Raw genomic sequence first — 19,289 nt, 5'->3', positions numbered from 1 at the left:
TTTATAATGAGATTATTATCTGGCGGGTAAGTCCTTCAGTTTAATTCTTTTTCTTCAAGACTGTTTTGGTTATTATAGTCCCTTTGTACTTTCATATAAACTTTAGATTCAGTTTGTCAATTTTCATAAAGAAATCTGCTGAAATTTTGTTTAGGATTTTATTACATCTATAGATTGATTGTGGAGAATTGATATAATTCCCAACATTAAATCTTCCAACTATCGAATATTATATATCCCTCTATTTAAGATATTTGGCCTCTATTCTCTATTTTTGTTTTGCAAGAATATATTGGTCTATTTTTAATAAGGTACGCATTTTGTGGAAGTTATTCAACTAATGTTTACTACTAAATTCTAATCATTGAATTTCAAAATATTGATCTATTCTATACCAGTCTTGTGGTGATCTCTAGATGATAAGGAATGATCCATGCTTTATGAATATACACAATAATTCATAAAGTAATACACAGGTAATTAATAAATTTACTACATAAATTCATAAAGATGGGTTCTGTTTATTTATTTAGCCAGTCTCATTTGCTTGATTATACAAATTGGACTTTCTTGGCATAAGCAGAAAAAGTGAACTTGCATTTTTATAATGTTGAAATATATTGGTGAAAATGTCAATCAGATTTCTTGTTGTCATACATAAAAGCTATTTAATTTAAATAATTAATAATAAATGGAGAAGTCATTAAAGTTGACTACCATATTTATGTCATATATATTTGTTTGTGTTTAATTTTGTTCTCATTTTTATCACTTTCTCATTTCAATTTTTTCAATTAGATGAAAGCTAAAAAGCTGTTTCAATAATAACTTAAACAGTAAGTCATTCTCCTTTTTTGTTTTATTATATCCTTATGATAAAAAATAATTCAGGGAAAAATGCAAGTAATTTCTAGTAGACTGACACTTGAGATTTCAAAATAAATATTTAGATTATAAAGCAAGCTCTTTAATGCTCACATTGTGCTAAAAGTTCAACTAAGTGGTCTTATAGTCATATTCACATAAATTTAGGTGGAAATCACATGATCAGCTTATTTTGCTTATTAAACACAACATAAGACAATTATAATTCAGATAAGTTCATTTCTTATTTAATTTCTATTTTTATTTTAATGTCCTAAAGAACAAAATAATGCTTATTTCTTACAATTGAAAGTTCAGCATAATTGTAAACTTACACAAAATACTTGAAAACTACATTGAAGAACAAGAGATAATTTGGAAATCAAAAATAAATCATTATTTTGTTGATAAAATCTATCTAAGTCTGCAAAGTAAATTAAAGTGAAAATCCGATATCACTTGATAATTAGACTTAAACAGAACAACTGAAATTCAGAAGAAATCATCTGATTCTTTGAACAGTAGGGAGAAGATGCAGAAAAACCAAGAGAAACATACATTAAGCTACACTTGAACTTCTATATATAGAGAAAACGAAGGACAAAGAAGTATATGATGCCCTCCACATCTTAAATCTTATAAAAAGATTTAGGATTTAAGGTTCTGAGATGATTTTAAAAAGGTTTTACCAAGCAGCGACTTAGTTTTATTTAGTGAAAGTGATGCTAAATTATATAAGATTTTCTCATTAATTATTAATTATAGATGAGAAGTTTTTAAACATTTAACATTAGTGAGTATTTATAGAGTACTTACAATGTGCTAGGTAAGTAACAACCAAATAAATTTAAAAATCTCTAGCATATATGGTTCTCACAATGGGAGGTCACAGTTTTAGTGCATTAATATTTTAATGAGGTGCATGTTTATGTACAATTTGAGAGAAACAAGTATGCTAAGTTATATGCTCGTGGTTGGTTATTCAGGGGCCATAGCCTGGTAGAATAGTCAATGAGAAAGGCCTAGGTAGCTGTAAAGATTTTCAAACACTGGTCTTGCAAAGATTAAGCTATATAATAAAGACAAAAACCACAAATATATAGAAATGCAAAATTACATAAAAGTTTTAAAACCTTTCATTAAAAAGACATTAATTAAAAAAATTGATTTAAACAAAAATTCTTCTTTCATTACTTGAGTAATTTATAGTTATGGAAAGATTAATAACTAAGATAAAGCCAAATATGGAGAAAATACATAATCAGTATTCAGTATAATTAAAAAGGCCAAGTCCAATGAATATTAATAAGAGAAAAAAATTTAGCAAAATCAGGGACATAGATTGGTTTGGAATAGAGATATACAGAATTAGACAACAATACAATTTCTTAAATGAGAGTTTTGCCAAAATTAAGGAGACGCTCACTTAACCAAATACAATACTTAACCGAACACAAAACTATTCCTGCAATTGGGGTTATCTTTAATTTCTCTCTCAGTGTCTTGAACCAAAAGGTTGGGGAATATTGGCTTCAGGAACTTGAACTCACCAGTCCCAGGGTCTCCCGTCAGACACACCTCATATTGATAGCTCTGGGAAAGGGTTCCACTGCCACTGACGTCCACCAGGTGGCCCGGAAAGTGGCCCTCGGGCACCGAGCAGCCACCCAACGAGGCCCTTCTGCCCCTCTTGCACAGCCGCACCGCGAGGAACGCCAGCACCGAGAACAGGAAGAGCGACGACACCGACGCCAACGCGATGACCAGGTAGACGGTGAGCTGGTCGGCCTGGGCCGCGTCGGCAGCCGCTTCCGGGAGCGGCAGGTAGGGCTGCGAGAAGCCGTCCACCAGCAGCACGTGCAGCGTGACGCTGGCCGACAGCGGCGGCTCGCCATTGTCCTTGACCAGCACCAGCAGCCTGTGCTTGGCCGCGTCGCGCTCGCTCAGCAGCCGCGCCGTGCGCACCTCGCCGTTGTGCGCCCACACGCTGAACAGCCCGGGCTCCGTGGCCTTGAGCAGCTGGTACGACAGCCAGGCGTTCTGGCCCGAGTCGCCGTCCACCGCCACCACCTTGCTCACCAGGTAGCCCGGCTCGGCCGCCCTGGGCACCAGCTCGGTGCAGGGCGCAGAGCCGTTCTGCAGCGGGTACAGCACGAAGGGCGAGTTGTCGTTGGCATCCAGCACCAGCACGCGCACCAGCGCCTGGCTGCTCAGCGCCGGGGAGCCGCGGTCCGCGGCGCCCACGCCGAACTCCAAGACCCGCAGGGCCTCGTAATCCAGCGCCCTCAGGGCGAACAGCTGCCCGTTGTCCGCGTTGATGGACACCAGGGAGGCCAAGGGCAGCTGCGGGTCCTGGGGCGGCAGCAGCGAGTAAGTGACCTGGGCGTTGGCGCCCGCGTCTCTGTCTGTGGCGCTGACGCTGCCGATGTGCAGGGCGGGGCTGTTGTTCTCGCGGACGAACAGCGTGTAGGAGGTTTGGGTGAAGGCCGGGGCGTTGTCGTTGACGTCGGAGACCAGAACGGTTATGTTGTGCTCGGTTTTCAGTCTGGGTGTCCCCATGTCTGTGACGGTGATGGTGATGTTGTACTCGGATCTAGTCTCTCTGTCCAATGGGCTTTCTGTTACCAGGGTATAGAAATTTTTGAAAGTCGGTTTTAGAATGAATGGTAGATAATCTGGAATAGAGCAAATCATTTTTCCATTGTCTCCAGAGTCTCTGTCTCGAATACGGAAGATCGCGACTACGGTTTCAGGTGCATTTTCTGAGATGAAGCTGGTGAGTGAAGACATGGTCAGTTCAGGGGCATTGTCATTCACATCCACCACCTCTATGACTACAGTGCCTTTCCCAGAAAGGCCTCCTCCATCTGTAGCCTCAATTTCCACATGGTAAGATTTAATTTGTTCAAAATCCAATTTCTTTGTCAGTCGAATTTCCCCTGTGACTTCATTTAATGAGAAAGTTTGTTTAATTTCATCTGATGCTTGGAAGAAGCCATAGGAAACACTCCCGAAGTTTCCAGCATCTGCATCCCTAGCTAAGACACTAAGTACTGGGGAGTCTATGGGACTATTTTCCAGGACCTGCACCTCATATGGGGTTTGCACAAACTCAGGAGCATTGTCATTGACGTCCATGATCAGGATTTGCAAGGTGATGGTGCCAGACCTAGGTGGAGACCCACCATCCAGTGCCATGAGGGTTAAGCTGAACTCAGACTGCTCCTCTCGATCCAGTACTTTGTCCTGTACCAAATCTGGATATTTCTTACCCTCGCTATGATTTCGAGTAAGAATGTGAAAATGAGAATTGGGGCTGATAGTGTATTTTTGAAGACCATTACTGCCCACATCCAAATCCTGAGCTAATTTCAAAGGAAAAATAGTCCCTGGTTGACTGTTTTCCGGTATTTTCAAGAGCATTTCCTTAGTCGGAAATACTGGGGAGTGGTCATTTATGTCCTGGATTGATAATTCTCCTTCAAAAAACTGTACTGGCGTTTCCAGGAACACCTGGAAATGCAGTACACACGGTTCAATGGGGCCACATAGCTCTTCCCGGTCTAGTTTCTCCCTCAAAAGCAAATCTCCAGTCTGACGATCCAGCTGCAAGCGCTGCTTGTCATCATCAGACACCACCCGGGCCGACCTGGCGGCCAGTTCCCTAATTCCCAGGCCCAGGTCCTTGGCCAGATGGGCTTCAAAGGAGCTGCTCTCTGTTTCTTCCAGCACAGAATAACGAATAGGCTCCAGGCGAGCCTGAGACAAGAACACCATGATAATAAAGGCCATCACTTGCCTGTTTGGTTGAATTCTCTCTAGCGTCTCCATGTTGGAGTCCGGGTGCTTAAATCCAATCTTTTCAGCAACCACAAAAAGACTTGAGATTGTCAATTCCGATTTTTTGTTTGATGGAATCCTCACAAAGTTGCTTTAAATCTTAAATTCATTTAGCATAGTGCTGCTCAAACTCATTGGTAACCCAGTACTCTGGCAAAGCTTCCGTGTGTCTGATTCCGTTTTGCAACGAAGGAATACGCGAGCTTTTTAGGGCTTATTCACAATCTTAGCCTGCAGCGCCACCCTGCGTCTTCATTGAGAAATTGATATTCTCAAGTCAAAGCAAATTTTGGAAGTGTCCAAAAGTAATCCATTTTTTGAAGGGTATAGAACTTTTACAAACTGTTATTCCATTGAATTGCATAATTTATAAGGTTATACCATTACATTGCATGATCCAGAATAATTGTGAGCACAAAACAAGAGGTTATCTTGGTCTCCCTACACCCTAATCAGTGGAACTTCAAAGAAATCCATTTCCCCTTTGCATAATCTAACCAGGGGGGACAAACTCTTATAAAATTACAATTCATAATAGTTATATCTGTTTATTTCCAAGTTTGTGAGGAATTTAATGATGCAAAAGGTTTTTAAGGTGTTCTGTACCACATGGTCTCAGGAGACTATGTTTCAAAGGAAAGGTTCTATTTTCCTACACTGGTGTGCAAATAATAATACCGTTGAAAGAAGAGGCATCTTGCTTTGTTATGTCCTTTTACAGTGTGAACCCACATTAAATTTAGAAGGTAGTCAAATAGTGTTAGAATCAGATTCTTAGAACTGGAGAGGAGATGAAAGGAAGTTTTACGGATAAGGAACAAACTCGGAGGTGATAGGACTTGATTATTCTACTGGCTATTATCAGAATAATATCAAGACAAAACCAAATGCATAAAATCATAGAATTTCATTAAGATAAAAGCTTTAAGCTTAAGCTTCTTTAACTAGATAGATACCTATATTTTATAATGAGTTTGAGTCTTAACACATTCATCCCTTGTGTCCCAAATATCATATTTTTTGAACAGATGATTTGGAGGAAAACAAGAAGACCTGATTTAAAACATTTTAATCGGTGAGAAAAGGGTGCCTCAGGCTTTGTGTACTCATATATGATGAAGAGAAGAGACTTGTTTATAAAATGGATTCTAGCACAGTATACAGCTATTGTGATTATCCCGATATAGTAAGTTAACTGAGATACAGTTAACTAGCTTATTGGTTACAATTAGTATATTGAATGGAATACATCTGTCTTGGCACATATGGGATATCCCCTTCTAAAATATCTTATAATTAAATTTAATTACTTAATTCACTTAATAAATTATAATTTGTAATTCATGTTGAATGAATTATTCTTAAAGTGTGTCAATAATCTTAGATTCTAATAGAAAGTATTAGAAAAAATTATTTTTGAAAGAAAACTGGATTATAGTAGTTATTCAATAAATATCAGTTGAATACATTAATTAATCTACTTTAGTTATTGTTTCTACCTATATATGAAGATTATTGTCAGATCATACATTCAGCCATGAACATGTCTGAAACTGAATATAGAATTCTGAGAGATGAGGGGATATACATGCTAAGTACTATTCAATTAAATTTACCTTGATTCAGTTAGATTAATTACTTCCTGTAAGAGATATAGCAATGGCAATAATAATATTCATACATTTTAGAATTTTCTTTCACATTTAAGGCAAATCGGAGGAGATATAATATGTATCAACATTAAGTAAAATAAAAAACAATACTGAAAAGGACAAAAGAAAGAATATTATTTTAGATATAAATGAAAAACAAATCTGGAAAAAATAAAGAGCAAATTGTTCATAATACAGTAACTAAGTTCTAGTTAGATTCACGTTAAAGAGTTCAGAACAAAATTTAAACTATATTTTATTTACTTATTCCTATATGCTGACATAGAAGTCATGTTGCAAATCAGCTTTTTCAGTTTCTTTTGTCAATCCAAAGCAAATGAAACCTACATACTATTAACATATATGTGCCACTATATGCCAGATACTATTCTAAGCATTTTATGTATAGTAATTCATTTTATCCCCTAAACAACCTTATGAGGTAGGCACTCTTATTATCTACATTTTATAGATGAAGAAATTGAAACACAGAGTTTAAATAGCCTTCCCACAGTCACACACCATGTGAAATGGCAGAGCTAGTATTCAGACTGTTACAGTGTGGCTCCAGAATCCATTATCTCATCTGCTTAAGTGGAATTGGAGAGGGTAGACATTTTAGATAATTTAGATCCAAACTTCAGCCTTGCCCTGGGGTACATAGATATCATAAGTGAAATATATTAGTTTTCGAGTTTTCAATTAAGAACCTTTAAAATGGTTTATCTTCCAATTAGGTTAAAAAAAATTAAGAGTGACATATATAATAAATTTTAGAGTTAATTTGCCAATTTCTGCAAAAAAATGGTTGGGATTGTGATAGAGATCACATTGGATATGTACACCAGTTTGAGGGTATCACCATCTTAACAAATCTCCCAATCCATGAACACTTTCTACTTACTTAGGTCTTCATTAATTTTTAATTTCTTTCAATGTTGGTTTGTAGTGTTTGGTGTACAGATTTTATACTTATTCTGTTAAATTTATTCCTAAGTATTTTATTCTTTTTGATGTTATCACAAGTGGAATTGTTTTCATTTCATTTTTGGGTTGTCCAATGTACAGAAATACTAACTGATTTTTGTATTCTGATCTTGTATCCTCCAATCTCAATGAACTCATTTATCAATTTTAGTAGGTTTTCATTTTATGTGTGGATTCCTTAGGATTTTCTTTATGTACAATCATATCCTCTGCAAATATACTTTTACTTCTTCATTTCCAGTATGAATTATTTTATTTATTTTTCTTGCTTAATTGCCCTGACTAGAACTTTCAGTGCAACGTTAAACAGATGAGGTGAGAGGAGACGTCTTGTTTTGTTCCTGATCTTAGGGATTTCAGTCTTTCATCATTAAATATGAAGTTAGCTGTTGGGTTTTATAGTTGCCCTTTATCAAATTGAGTACATAACCTGTTATTCCTAGTTTGTTGAGTGTTTTTATCATGAAAAAGTGTTGGATTTCATAAAGAAAAAAAGTTCTGCATTCATTGAGAACAATATGGAGAGAATTTAAAAGTATAAATACTTAATTTCCTAAAACAAAAAAGAAGAAAATAGCAATTGTGGGAAAAAAAACACAAATTATTGTGAAAACCTGCCAAATAGAAATTTTGAAAAAGAAAACCATAGTTAGTCAAACAAAGAAAAATTCAGCATATTGGGTGAATCTCAAGTTGGGACCTACCAAGTATCAGAACATCAAAATAAAACCTCTAAAAGAGAGTAAAGAAGTTTATAGATAAAAGAATGAGAACTAGACAGATATCACTTTTTCGTCAACAATGTTGAATACCAAAATAACAGGGCAGTGACTTTAAAATTAAAAAATCTACAGTCAAGAAAACCATTGGTTAAGATTATGAGTATTAGAAATAAAAATAACTCTAAATTAAGACTAATAGATTTCCAGCTTTAAAACATAAAAATTTACTCTAAGAAGCAAAAGACTCCTAGAATAAAGTAGTGGAATGTGTAGAAGAGCTGTCATTTTATTAAAAGTCTTCATTTGCAAAGAAGCCATATTTAAGAACTGAGGAAGATTTATAAAAAATACTTAATGAATGAAAGGAAATATTGTCTTTTCTCTGATTAAGAATTCATGCATTTAGTTCTCAGTTATATAAAATGACATCATTTATAACTATACATAATGTATGAAGGCATATCAATCTTAAATTCCTTTTCTCTTTGGCGAATTTTGAAAATCTCCGAGAACCTTCAGTTCTGTTTCTTCTAGTCATTAGTATTCAAATAAAATGCCTTTGAGAATGAGAAAATGTCTATGAGAAAACTTATTTTTTCCTCATCAGCTTCTCTAATTGGGAATTAAATATTTTGTTACCTAAAAATAAGTTTTTCTGTTTACTCAAAATAGCCATAAAATGTGATGTTTTGGTTGCCTATTTTTATTTGTGGCTCATTTAGACTTTTACAGTGATTTTGCTCTCTCCTCTTTAGAACTTCCTATTCTTGTACATCTTCTTTTAGTTACACTATAGGAGAAAGAATGCTGATGTGAATTAACAGTGTTTATCCCAGAAGGACCATACAGAATTCTAAATCATGTCAAGTTGAAAATAAGACAGGAAACAAAGAAAAGATTTCCCTCATATAATGATATATAAATGCCAAGTCGATTTTAATTAAAAAGTAGAATTGGATGGGACACCACTTATACCATAAGGCATTTAGAGGTCATATATACATGTACTTTCTTGAAATTAAAAAAGGCCCTCAGATTGATAACACTTAAATCTCAGAATTTACTAAATTGTTATCCCGCCAGATGCCTTATTCAACGATATTTTCATGCCAAATAGAAAAGCACAATCAGTTGTTCCAAATGCCTTACATTTAATTTTCCCCCTCAGTCATGAATACACTTTAAGCAAATCTAAGAGTAATTTGCCCTATTAGCCTATATTTTTGTCCACTTTTGGCCAATTTAAGTACATACGATATTGAAATATTAATTGCAAATGTCAAAAAGAAAAGGAATTAAATGTATTACTTTTATTTGGATACTATACCCCTAGAAAGATGGGGCACCTTAAAATGGTACATCTTAAAGAAAACACATTCTTATCTACAAACTTCATTAACCATAGACAAAGTTGCTTTAGGAATATTATAAAGAACATTATCTGACTATATCAACAAAATAATTTACGGGACTGGTGGTTTGGAACTCTCAACATTGCTTTGGATATAGAATTCGAAGTGAGTTCCTTAAAATAAACCTATTTGAAATCACCATTAAAGATAATGAATTTATTTTTACTTATTTATTAGAAAAAGAAAAGGAGACATAAAGACTGCATTTGTTGCAAACAACACTGGCAGATGATAAAAACTGAAACAATTTGAGCTTGCTATAGCAAGAAAGTCTAACCTATTCCATGGTTCTCTCCTCCTTGAGAAAAGCCATTATATAGACATAAGCAGTGTTAATAAAAAAGACTGCAGTTAAGACAGGAAGCAAATGAAAAGCAGAGAATATGCAAAGATCAACAAAGTAAAGAGAAGGTAAAATTAATATATAACAAAATGTTATATCAACTAAAGATTCTTGTTTTAAAAAATCATCGCTAAACAACTATTTTTAAATTTTTCTGTTAATGAAACCTAAACTACTCTTGCAGTTGGAGTATTGCGCTAGTCATGCTCAGTGTCTTGAACCAGACCATTGGGGAGAATAGGCTTCAGGAACTTGAACTCGCTAGTACCTGAACCTCCCATCAGACACACCTCATACTGGTAGCTCTGGGACAGGGTCTCACTGCCACTGACGTCCACCAGGTGGCCCGGAAAGTGGCCCTCGGGCACCGAGCAGCCACCCAACGAGGCGGCCTTGCCCCTTCGGCACAGCCGCACTGCGATGAACGCCAGCACCGAGAACAGGAAGAGCGACGACACCGACGCCAGCGCGATGACCAGGTAGACGGTGAGCGGGTCGGCCTGGGCTGCGTCGGCAGCCGCTTCCGGGAGCGGCAGGTAGGGCTGCGAGAAGCCGTCCACCAGCAGCACGTGCAGCGTGACGCTGGCCGACAGCGGCGGCTCGCCATTGTCCTTGACCAGCACCAGCAGCCTGTGCTTGGCCGCGTCGCGCTCGCTCAGCAGCCGCGCCGTGCGCACTTCGCCGTTGTGCGCCCACACGCTGAACAGCCCGGGCTCCGTGGCCTTGAGCAGCTGGTACGACAGCCAGGCGTTCTGGCCCGAGTCGCCGTCCACCGCCACCACCTTGCTCACCAGGTAGCCCGGCTCGGCCGCCCTGGGCACCAGCTCGGTGCAGGGCGCAGAGCCGTTCTGCAGCGGGTACAGCACGAAGGGCGAGTTGTCGTTGGCGTCCAGCACCAGCACGCGCACCAGCGCCTGGCTGCTCAGCGCCGGGGAGCCGTGGTCCACGGCGCCCACGCCGAACTCCAAGACCCGCAGGGCCTCGTAATCCAGCGCCCTCAGGGCGAACAGCTGCCCGTTGTCCGCGTTGATGGACACCAGGGAGGCCAGGGGCAGCTGCGGGTCCTGGGGCGGCAGCAGCGAGTAGGTGACCTGGGCGTTGGCGCCCGCGTCTCTGTCTGTGGCGCTGACGCTGCCGATGTGCAGGGCGGGGCTGTTGTTCTCGCGGACGAACAGCGTGTAGGAGGTTTGGGTGAAGGCCGGGGCGTTGTCGTTGACATCGGAGACCAGTACAGTTATGTTGTGCTCGGTTTTCAGTCTGGGAGTCCCCATGTCTGTGACGGTGATGGTGATGTTGTACTCGGATCTAGTCTCTCTGTCCAGAGCTTCTTCCGACATTAGGGTGTAAAAATTCTCTACCGACGGTTTCAGGATGAAGGGCAGATTGTTCTCAATGGAACACACCATTCTTCCATTGTCTCCAGAATCTAGATCAGAAACACTGAAAACGGCCACCACGGTCTCTAGCGAGTTTTCCGGGATAGGGCTGGTAATTGATGACAAGGTCAGTTCCGGTGAGTTGTCGTTCACATCGACCACTTGAACTATCACTGTTGATTTTCCCGACAGGCCTCCACCATCTTTGGCTTCTACGTCGACTTCATAACTCTTAATTGTCTCAAAATTCAAATATTTGACTATCTGGATATCACCAGTAATTGGATTTAGTTGAAAAGTTTTGCGAATTTCTTCAGAAGCATGAAAAAATGAATATGATATTGTTCCAAAATTTCCTGTATCTAAATCAGAAGCTGAGACAGTGACAATAACAGAGTTAATGGGGCTGTTCTCTAGAATTTGAACCTCATAGAGCGACTGTGTAAATTCCGGGGCGTTGTCATTTATGTCTAAGACCAGGATGTGGACCTGGACGGTCCCAGACCGGGGTGGAGTCCCGCCATCCAGCGCCATAAGCGTTAAACTGAGTTCAGGCTGCTCCTCACGGTCCAGCGCTTGGTCCAACACTAATTCTGGGTACTTCCTTCCGTCCCTACGACTGTTTGTGAGAACGTGGAAATGCGAATTCGGAGTGATCGTGTAATTTTGGAGGCTGTTACTTCCCACATCCAAGTCCTCAGCATTTCCCAAAGGAATAATGGTTGCTGGTGGAGTGCTTTCTAGGATTTTCAGCTGCATTTCATTTTCAAAGAATACGGGAGAATGGTCATTGACGTCTACGACCTGGAGCTCATTTGGAATAAATTGCAAAGGGTTTTGCAGTAAAATCTGAAAATGCAATATACATGGCTCTGTGGGGCCGCATAGCTCCTCCCGGTCCAATTTCTCATGCAGGAGCAAATCACCAGTCTGAAGGTTGAGCTGAAAATGCTGTTTGTTTCCTTTGGACACAACTTGGGCCCCTCTCACCGTCAGTTCCCCTACACTCAGCCCCAGATCCTTTGCTAGGTTGGTTATTAAAAATCCCCTTTCTTTTTCCTCAGCTACAGAGTAGCGTCTCGATTCGGACCCAGCCAGAGATCCACCCAGAAAAACAAAGAAAAACAGGACTTGCCTTTGTCTAAGAAATCGCTCCCCTCCAGCCTCCATTTCACTTTCTGTCATGTCTTTTCAAGAAATTTTGCCAAGCTGAGCCTCCGATGTCGCTGGAAAATGCCGTCTTTTGCCTCCCAACCTTTGAAGAAAGTCTAGCAAATAATCCCTTTTTAGGACTCAGATTTGCTTGCTTAAAAATCCGCCCATGCTCACAACCCCTAGTTTACCTCATTGGATCCGGGCCGTTAACAAGTACTCACAGTGGCTGTCGTTTAATTCTCCTTCTTAGTCAACAGCGCCACCATGCGTTCGCTAGCACTTTCAAACACTTGGAGAAGGGTTTTTTGGTTTTTTTTTTGTTTTTTTTTCTTGTTGGGGAGTTCCTTTTTGTTGTTTTGATATTTTTAATCGCTTATTCCCCTTAGCAAACCCAGTTGACGCTACTGGAGGAGTTTCTTGTGTTATTCGAGTTATATAAACACAACCTAGGGAAATTAAATGTGCTGTCATCTACAAGAAGTGATTGTCCCTGGTAGAGTCCTCATTTATATGGTTTTTTGGGAAGTGGACACCTGCTAGGGCTACTCCTAGCGTCTGTAATTATTACACATAATTTAAAAAAATTGCTCTAAATGATGACATGTTTCACTATCTTGTTTGTTTTTATTTTCCAGATTTTGTAAAGTGTGTACGAGTTCCTCTTACCATCGGAAAAAAAAAATGCTATGAAAAGATGACCTCGTGCAAGGTGATATAAATTACAATAGATCATGTCAGGGATATACCTGGAGACAAATGCCTCATTCCTTCCACAATTTCACACTCAAGGAACACAGAGCTTTCTTATTTCACAGTAATTTTACAATTATTGGTTTCATCTGTGCTAACTGTACTAATTGTTTCATCCGCATAACTGCATTTCACCTGTGGAAACAGATGTTTGTTGAGTTTGTAGAAGTTAGGCATATAGTGGGAACAAGGCAGAAATATATATCTTATACAGTTTTCCATACAATGAGGTGAATGGATTTTAAATAGATGTTCAAATGAAGTGTGAAAAGTGCTACATATATACTGAATGCACTTGAAAGCAAAAGGGGGACCTAACTTAATGGGGGGTGAGAAAGTTTCCCTAAAGACGTGTCATTTAATCTGGAACATGAAGGATGAAAAGTTTCCCAGGCTAATACTGTAAAATGGGAAAAAATCCATATATGAGAAGCCAGTATGTAAAGGCCCTGGGCTAGTAAAGCATAGCTATTCTAGACAATGAAGGAAGCGTAGTGTATCCAAAACTTAGTGTCTCAAGAGTAAGTGGAAAGAGAAGTCTGGAGAGGTAAACTGGGGACAAATAACAGGTGCTTGGATTTTATTCTAAGAATAAAAGGAAGCTATAGCAAGATTTTAGACAGAAATGAAACAACACAAATGTGTTCAAAATACCTTCTTCAGGAATTATCAGGAATGGTACATGAAATCTCATCTATTAACTTTCCTCTTAATATTAGTAATACTTAAAAGAATAGCAAATACACTTCTCTGTTTTTATATTATCTTATTTGATCATAATTGCAAGCTATTAAAATAGCTGTTATTATTTTGTGGGGAGAGAAACTATGTGACTGATCCAAGATCCTATAGGTGATAAGTTGGTTAATCAGAGTGCTCTACACCACTCTGTACTCTACACCACTGCTAATCTCAAAATAATACATTTAAAATTTATGTTATAATTTAAATCATATAGATCATTCAAATATACATTAAATAACATAAAATTTAAAGACAGGCTGAAGAACATTATGAATTAAAATTTAGGTTTAATCCTTGGATCAGAAATTGAGCTGCAAAAAACAGTTGAATTAATTATTTAGATAATTCTAGAAGGAAATTTAAATTATAAAATTAAAAACACAACTTCCCCATTTGTATTCCTCAAGCTAGTGGGAAGGAGAGGAGATTCAAATTAAGCAGGAAGAGATAAAGGAAAAATATGTTGAAGGAAAGAGACACCAGGGACTGATAACTGCATAGTTTGAATAACAGTGATCAGTTCAATGAATAACCAAAAATTATATTTATATATAATTCATTATATAGCAGAGAGCACTTAATTATAGCAAAAATTTTATCTTGTATTTTAATGTATTTAAATATCAATATATATCACAGGTGAAATAAAGACACTGCTTTCAATTGGTCAAAAATTTTATTAAGAATCTATCATCTTCAAGTCATTGTGCTAATCATGCAATAAATGAAGAGCTATTGAGAAACATAACTCAAGCACCTAAAAAAAAAAAAAAGCATTGAAAAGTAGGAAACTGAAAGGGGAAAACAGAAGTAGCCAGTGCGGGGAAAAAAATGGAATGACCTGACAGACCATGATAAATACTTTCCCCACAGGCTTATTTCTAATGGAATTATACATGCTTCAGAAAAATTTGAAAAATGCAACACCAAACTACATCTGAAGTCTCTAAAATTTGTTCAAGAAGATATATTCCCTAAAATCTTTTGGATTTTAATTAAGTGCTCAGCGTTAATAGTGTTTAATCATGAAAAGTGATTTATAAAAGTGACAGATTAAAATAAGCAGAGGTCTAAAAATTTTTGAAATAGAAAGCATGAAGAATTACCACATCTTTGAAAATGACTGGACATGTGCTATGTTTTTAACTACATTTTAGAATATTAGTGGTTGATTTATTGAACACTTTTAATGTGAATGGTTTGTGGACTTCAACACTCAAGGTTCTCACAATCTCTAAAGAATCATAATTTTCGTGTATGGATACTTTACGGAAGTACATATTTAGAAAAATGTGAGAGTGCTTCATTTTTCATGAATATACCTATGTTAATGGTTTTACCCAATGTGACTTCACAGGATAAAAGTTACACTAGCCTAAGAGACTATTACAAGCACGAATATTCTGGGCAGAAAAAAGAATAATCCCACGTAGTAAAAGCAAACATTTAAAAATGTAGGACTGCAAAATTACGTACGCACTAGGTGCTCTGAAAAAGGTGCTCTAACTTAAAAATTAAGACTGAAAAAAATTTACTTTCATACTTTAAATCAAATTAAGGTACAGGGAGACTAATCATCAATTAAAAAAAAGAAAATTTGCATTCATTATACCACAAAGCAACACATTTAGAAACACGAACAACATGCACTGAATTGAAATGGCATATTTACATTTCAAATAAAAAGAAACAACCCAAATGAGAAAGACAGTTAAAAAGGATTTTCCACAAATTAAGTGACACTAGGCTCTGTAGACCCTTACTAATTTTTAACTGAATTCAAAGCTATCCCTGAAACTGGAGTTTGCCTCACTAACCCTCTCCTCACCCTGAGCAAGAAATTTGGGGACAATCGGTTTGAGGAACTTGAAATCGCTGGTACCGGAGCCTCCCATCAGACACACCTCATATTGATAGCTCTGGGACAGGGTCCCACTGCCACTGACGTCCACCAGGTGGCCCGGAAAGTGGCCCTCGGGCACCGAGCAGCTACCTAACGAGGCCCTTCTGCCCTTCTTGCACAGCCGCACCGCGACGAACGCCAGCACCGAGAACAGGAAGAGCGACGACACCGACGCCAACGCGATGACCAGGTAGACGGTGAGCGGGTCGGCCTGGGCCGCGTCGGCAGCCGCTTCCGGGAGCGGCAGGTAGGGCTGCGAGAAGCCGTCCACCAGCAGCACGTGCAGCGTGACGCTGGCCGACAGCGGCGGCTCGCCATTGTCCTTGACCAGCACCAGCAGCCTGTGCTTGGCCGCGTCGCGCTCGCTCAGCAGCCGCGCCGTGCGCACCTCGCCGTTGTGCGCCCACACGCTGAACAGCCCGGGCTCCGTGGCCTTGAGCAGCTGGTACGACAGCCAGGCGTTCTGGCCCGAGTCGCCGTCCACCGCCACCACCTTGCTCACCAGGTAGCCCGGCTCGGCCGCCCTGGGCACCAGCTCGGTGCAGGGCGCAGAGCCGTTCTGCAGCGGGTACAGCACGAAGGGCGAGTTGTCGTTGGCGTCCAGCACCAGCACGCGCACCAGCGCCTGGCTGCTCAGCGCCGGGGAGCCGTGGTCCACGGCGCCCACGCCGAACTCCAAGACCCGCAGGGCCTCGTAATCCAGCGCCCTCAGGGCGAACAGCTGCCCGTTGTCCGCGTTGATGGACACCAGGGAGGCCAGGGGCAGCTGCGGGTCCTGGGGCGGCAGCAGCGAGTAGGTGACCTGGGCGTTGGCGCCCGCGTCTCTGTCTGTGGCGCTGACGCTGCCGATGTGCAGGGCGGGGCTGTTGTTCTCGCGGACGAACAGCGTGTAGGCGGTTTGGGTGAAGGCCGGGGCGTTGTCGTTGACGTCGGAGACCATTAAAGTTATGTTGTGTTCTGTTTTCAGTCTGGGAGTCCCCAAATCGGTGACAGTGATGGTGATGTTGTACTCAGATCTTGTCTCTCGGTCCAGGGCTCTGTTTGTCACTAGAGTGTAAAAATTCTCAACCGAGGGTTTAAGGAAGAAAGGAAGATCATCTTGGGTGGAGCAAACCATCCTTCCGTTGTCTCCTGAGTCAGGATCTGAAACACTGAATACAGCAATTATGGTCTCCTGCAAGTTTTCTGGGATTTCCTTGATAAGTGTTGACATGGTCAGTTCCGGAGGGTTGTCATTCAAATCTATCACTTGGACAAACACCACACAACTTCCAGAAAGACCCCCACCATCTGTCGCCTGAATATTTAATGTATAATTCTGAATGGATTCGAAATCCAGTTTCTGTCTTAAAAGGAGTTCTCCTGATTTTGCATTTATTTGAAAAGTTTTGCGAATATCTTCAGAGGCTTGGGAAAATACATAAGTTATTTCTCCATAGGCTCCAATGTCTAAATCTCTAGCAGAGACAAGGGCAACCTGGGATCCAATGGGGCTGTTTTCTGGGACCTGCACCTCATAGAGCAGCTCTGCAAACTCTGGGGAGTTATCATTGATGTCCAAGACTTCGATACGGACCAAGGCGGTGCCAGACCTGGGTGGAGTACCGCCATCCAGCGCAGTGAGGGTTAACATGATCTCAGGCTGTTCTTCGCGATCCAGTGCTTTGTTCAGCACCAGCTGTGGTAATATTACGCCGTCGGAACTGTCTTGTAATTTAAGGTGGAAGTGGGAATTGGGACTGACTGTGTAACTTTGGAGACTGTTGCTTCCTGCATCTAAGTCCTGGGCACGTTCTATTAGGAAAGCAGTTCCCGGAGTGATACTTTCTGAAATTTTCAAAATTATTTCTTTGTCTAGGAAAACCGGGGAATGATCATTTATGTCTCTAATACGTAGCTCGGCCTGAAAAAATTGCAGGGGATTTTCAAATAACACCTGGAAAGGTAGCACACAGGGTTCGATAGGACCGCACAGCTCCTCCCGGTCCAGTTTCTCATTTAACAACAAATCCCCGGTCTGCCTATCCAAATGCAAACGCATTTTTTTCCCTTTGGAAACGACCTGGGGACCCCGTGCAGCTAGCTGGTCTACCTCCAGCCCCAGGTCTTTTAACAAATTGGCCACAAAGGAACCACTCTCCATTTCCTCAGCCACTGAATAGTGCCTAGGCTTGGAACCAGCCTGAGCCATGCCCAGCAAAACAAAGAATAGCAAGACTTGCCTTTGTTTCAGAACGCGTTCTTTTCCCTCTCCGGCCTCCATCGCCTTCTGGTCTCCCAGCAAACCTGACCCAGCTCCAGTTCCCGTTGTAGCTGACTCTATCTCCCCGTATCTCCCATATACCGAGATAAGTGGAGACGCCTAGGGCCCTGATTTCCCGGAGTCACCTCCTTAGAAAGCCTCCCCTTCCTGCTTGCCTTTTTAGCGGAGCGTCTGGCTAACGGAGGGCAGACTGGTCGCTTTCTTCCTTCTACTTCTAATGCTGCAGCGCCACCCCGCGTCCTTTCCGAGTGTTTATTTTCTCCAAAACTTTAAGAAATTCCCAGTCTTCTTTCAGACTGATGGCAGTCTAAATGGAACATTTTCAAGTAGTATTTCTCGATGTGCCGAAGTCTTATCTGCATTTCGAACGACTTTTTCATTGCATCCATAACGACATGGCAAACAGACAAATTTCCATTCCAGTTTCCTCACAGATCCAAGCAGCACTTTTGAAACTGGAAAAAAATCAACTTCAGAAACTGGAAGAGAGAAACCAGTCCCAGGATGAAAGGCGGCTTTGAATGGGCAGTTCCCAGTTTTTATTCAGAGTTAAGGCATGCGTGCATCTCGGTGGTGGTTAGGTTACCATCCTCACACTCAAGCTGACAGAAAAGTATAGAGGCCCCAGAAAAGCACAGAATTCACATGAGAACATTCTCATGGATACGAAAATATTCTCTTTACTCATATTTCTCTCTTGCACTGCTCCCACTTTACATTTCCCTGGAAGTTGATGCATTTAAGCCACATGAAAATCTTCAAATAAAGTTGGATAATTCTTGTGAATGTATTTTTATTTTTCTAACAGATAAGAGCATTTTCTACATAACTTCAATTATTCCATCTAGCAACGTGAATAACTTCATGATATCAAATACCCAGCAAATGTTGAAAAATTTCCAACTGTTTTAAAAATGTCTTTTAATAGATAATTTGGTAAATCAGGTGCCAAACAAGGTATATATGTTGCTGTTTGTGGTTAGGTTTGTAAAGTTTCTGTCGTTTTGTGTTTTAAAAAAATAAATTTGATAAAAAGAAATGAGTTTTCAAGCAAAAAAAAAAAAAAAAGGATGAACTTTAAAGGCATACTGCTTAGTGAAAGAAACCAGTCTGAAAAGGCTACATACACTATTATTGCAACTACCTGACATTCTGAAAAGGCAAAAGTACAGATACATTAAAAATATTAGTGGTTGCTAGGGAGAAGGGGGAGGAAAATCAAGAGATAAAACACAGGGGACTTCGGGGGGCATTAAACCTTTTCTTTGTGATACTGTA

At 40.1% G+C, this 19,289-nt stretch overlaps 1 protein-coding gene and 1 non-coding gene across 5 annotated transcripts; one reads left to right on the top strand and one right to left on the bottom strand.

Annotated features, from left to right (window-relative positions):
* Positions 1 to 1,100: 1,100 nt before the first annotated feature.
* On the bottom strand, positions 1,101 to 19,062 carry LOC120581433 (protocadherin beta-4). 4 transcript variants are annotated; one of them, XM_039836343.1, is made up of 2 exons: positions 11,472 to 12,583; positions 1,101 to 3,803 (listed from the first exon to the last, which is right to left on the bottom strand). In XM_039836343.1, exons 1-2 carry the CDS (start codon positions 12,379 to 12,381, stop codon positions 2,308 to 2,310), a joined length of 2,406 nt encoding a protein of 801 aa, XP_039692277.1. In that variant the 5' UTR covers positions 12,382 to 12,583; the 3' UTR covers positions 1,101 to 2,307. The 4 variants fall into 4 exon arrangements, with proteins under 4 accessions (XP_039692277.1, XP_039692276.1, XP_039692279.1 ...); XM_039836345.1 differs by lacking the exon at positions 1,101 to 3,803 and adding an exon at positions 17,819 to 19,062 and having other exon boundaries at positions 9,361 to 12,179; XM_039836344.1 differs by lacking the exons at positions 1,101 to 3,803; positions 11,472 to 12,583 and adding exons at positions 9,361 to 11,390; positions 17,030 to 19,059.
* On the top strand, positions 9,691 to 9,808 carry LOC120581887 (small nucleolar RNA SNORA28). Its single transcript, XR_005647403.1, has one exon. It is a non-coding gene; the product is annotated as a small nucleolar RNA SNORA28 (small nucleolar RNA).
* Positions 19,063 to 19,289: the final 227 nt, after the last annotated feature.

Source organism: Pteropus medius, unplaced genomic scaffold, assembly GCF_902729225.1.
Source record: "Pteropus medius unplaced genomic scaffold, Ma_sr-lr_union100, whole genome shotgun sequence".
Lineage (NCBI taxonomy): Eukaryota > Metazoa > Chordata > Mammalia > Chiroptera > Pteropodidae > Pteropus > Pteropus medius.
This window is presented reverse-complemented; position numbering and strand designations above follow the sequence as displayed.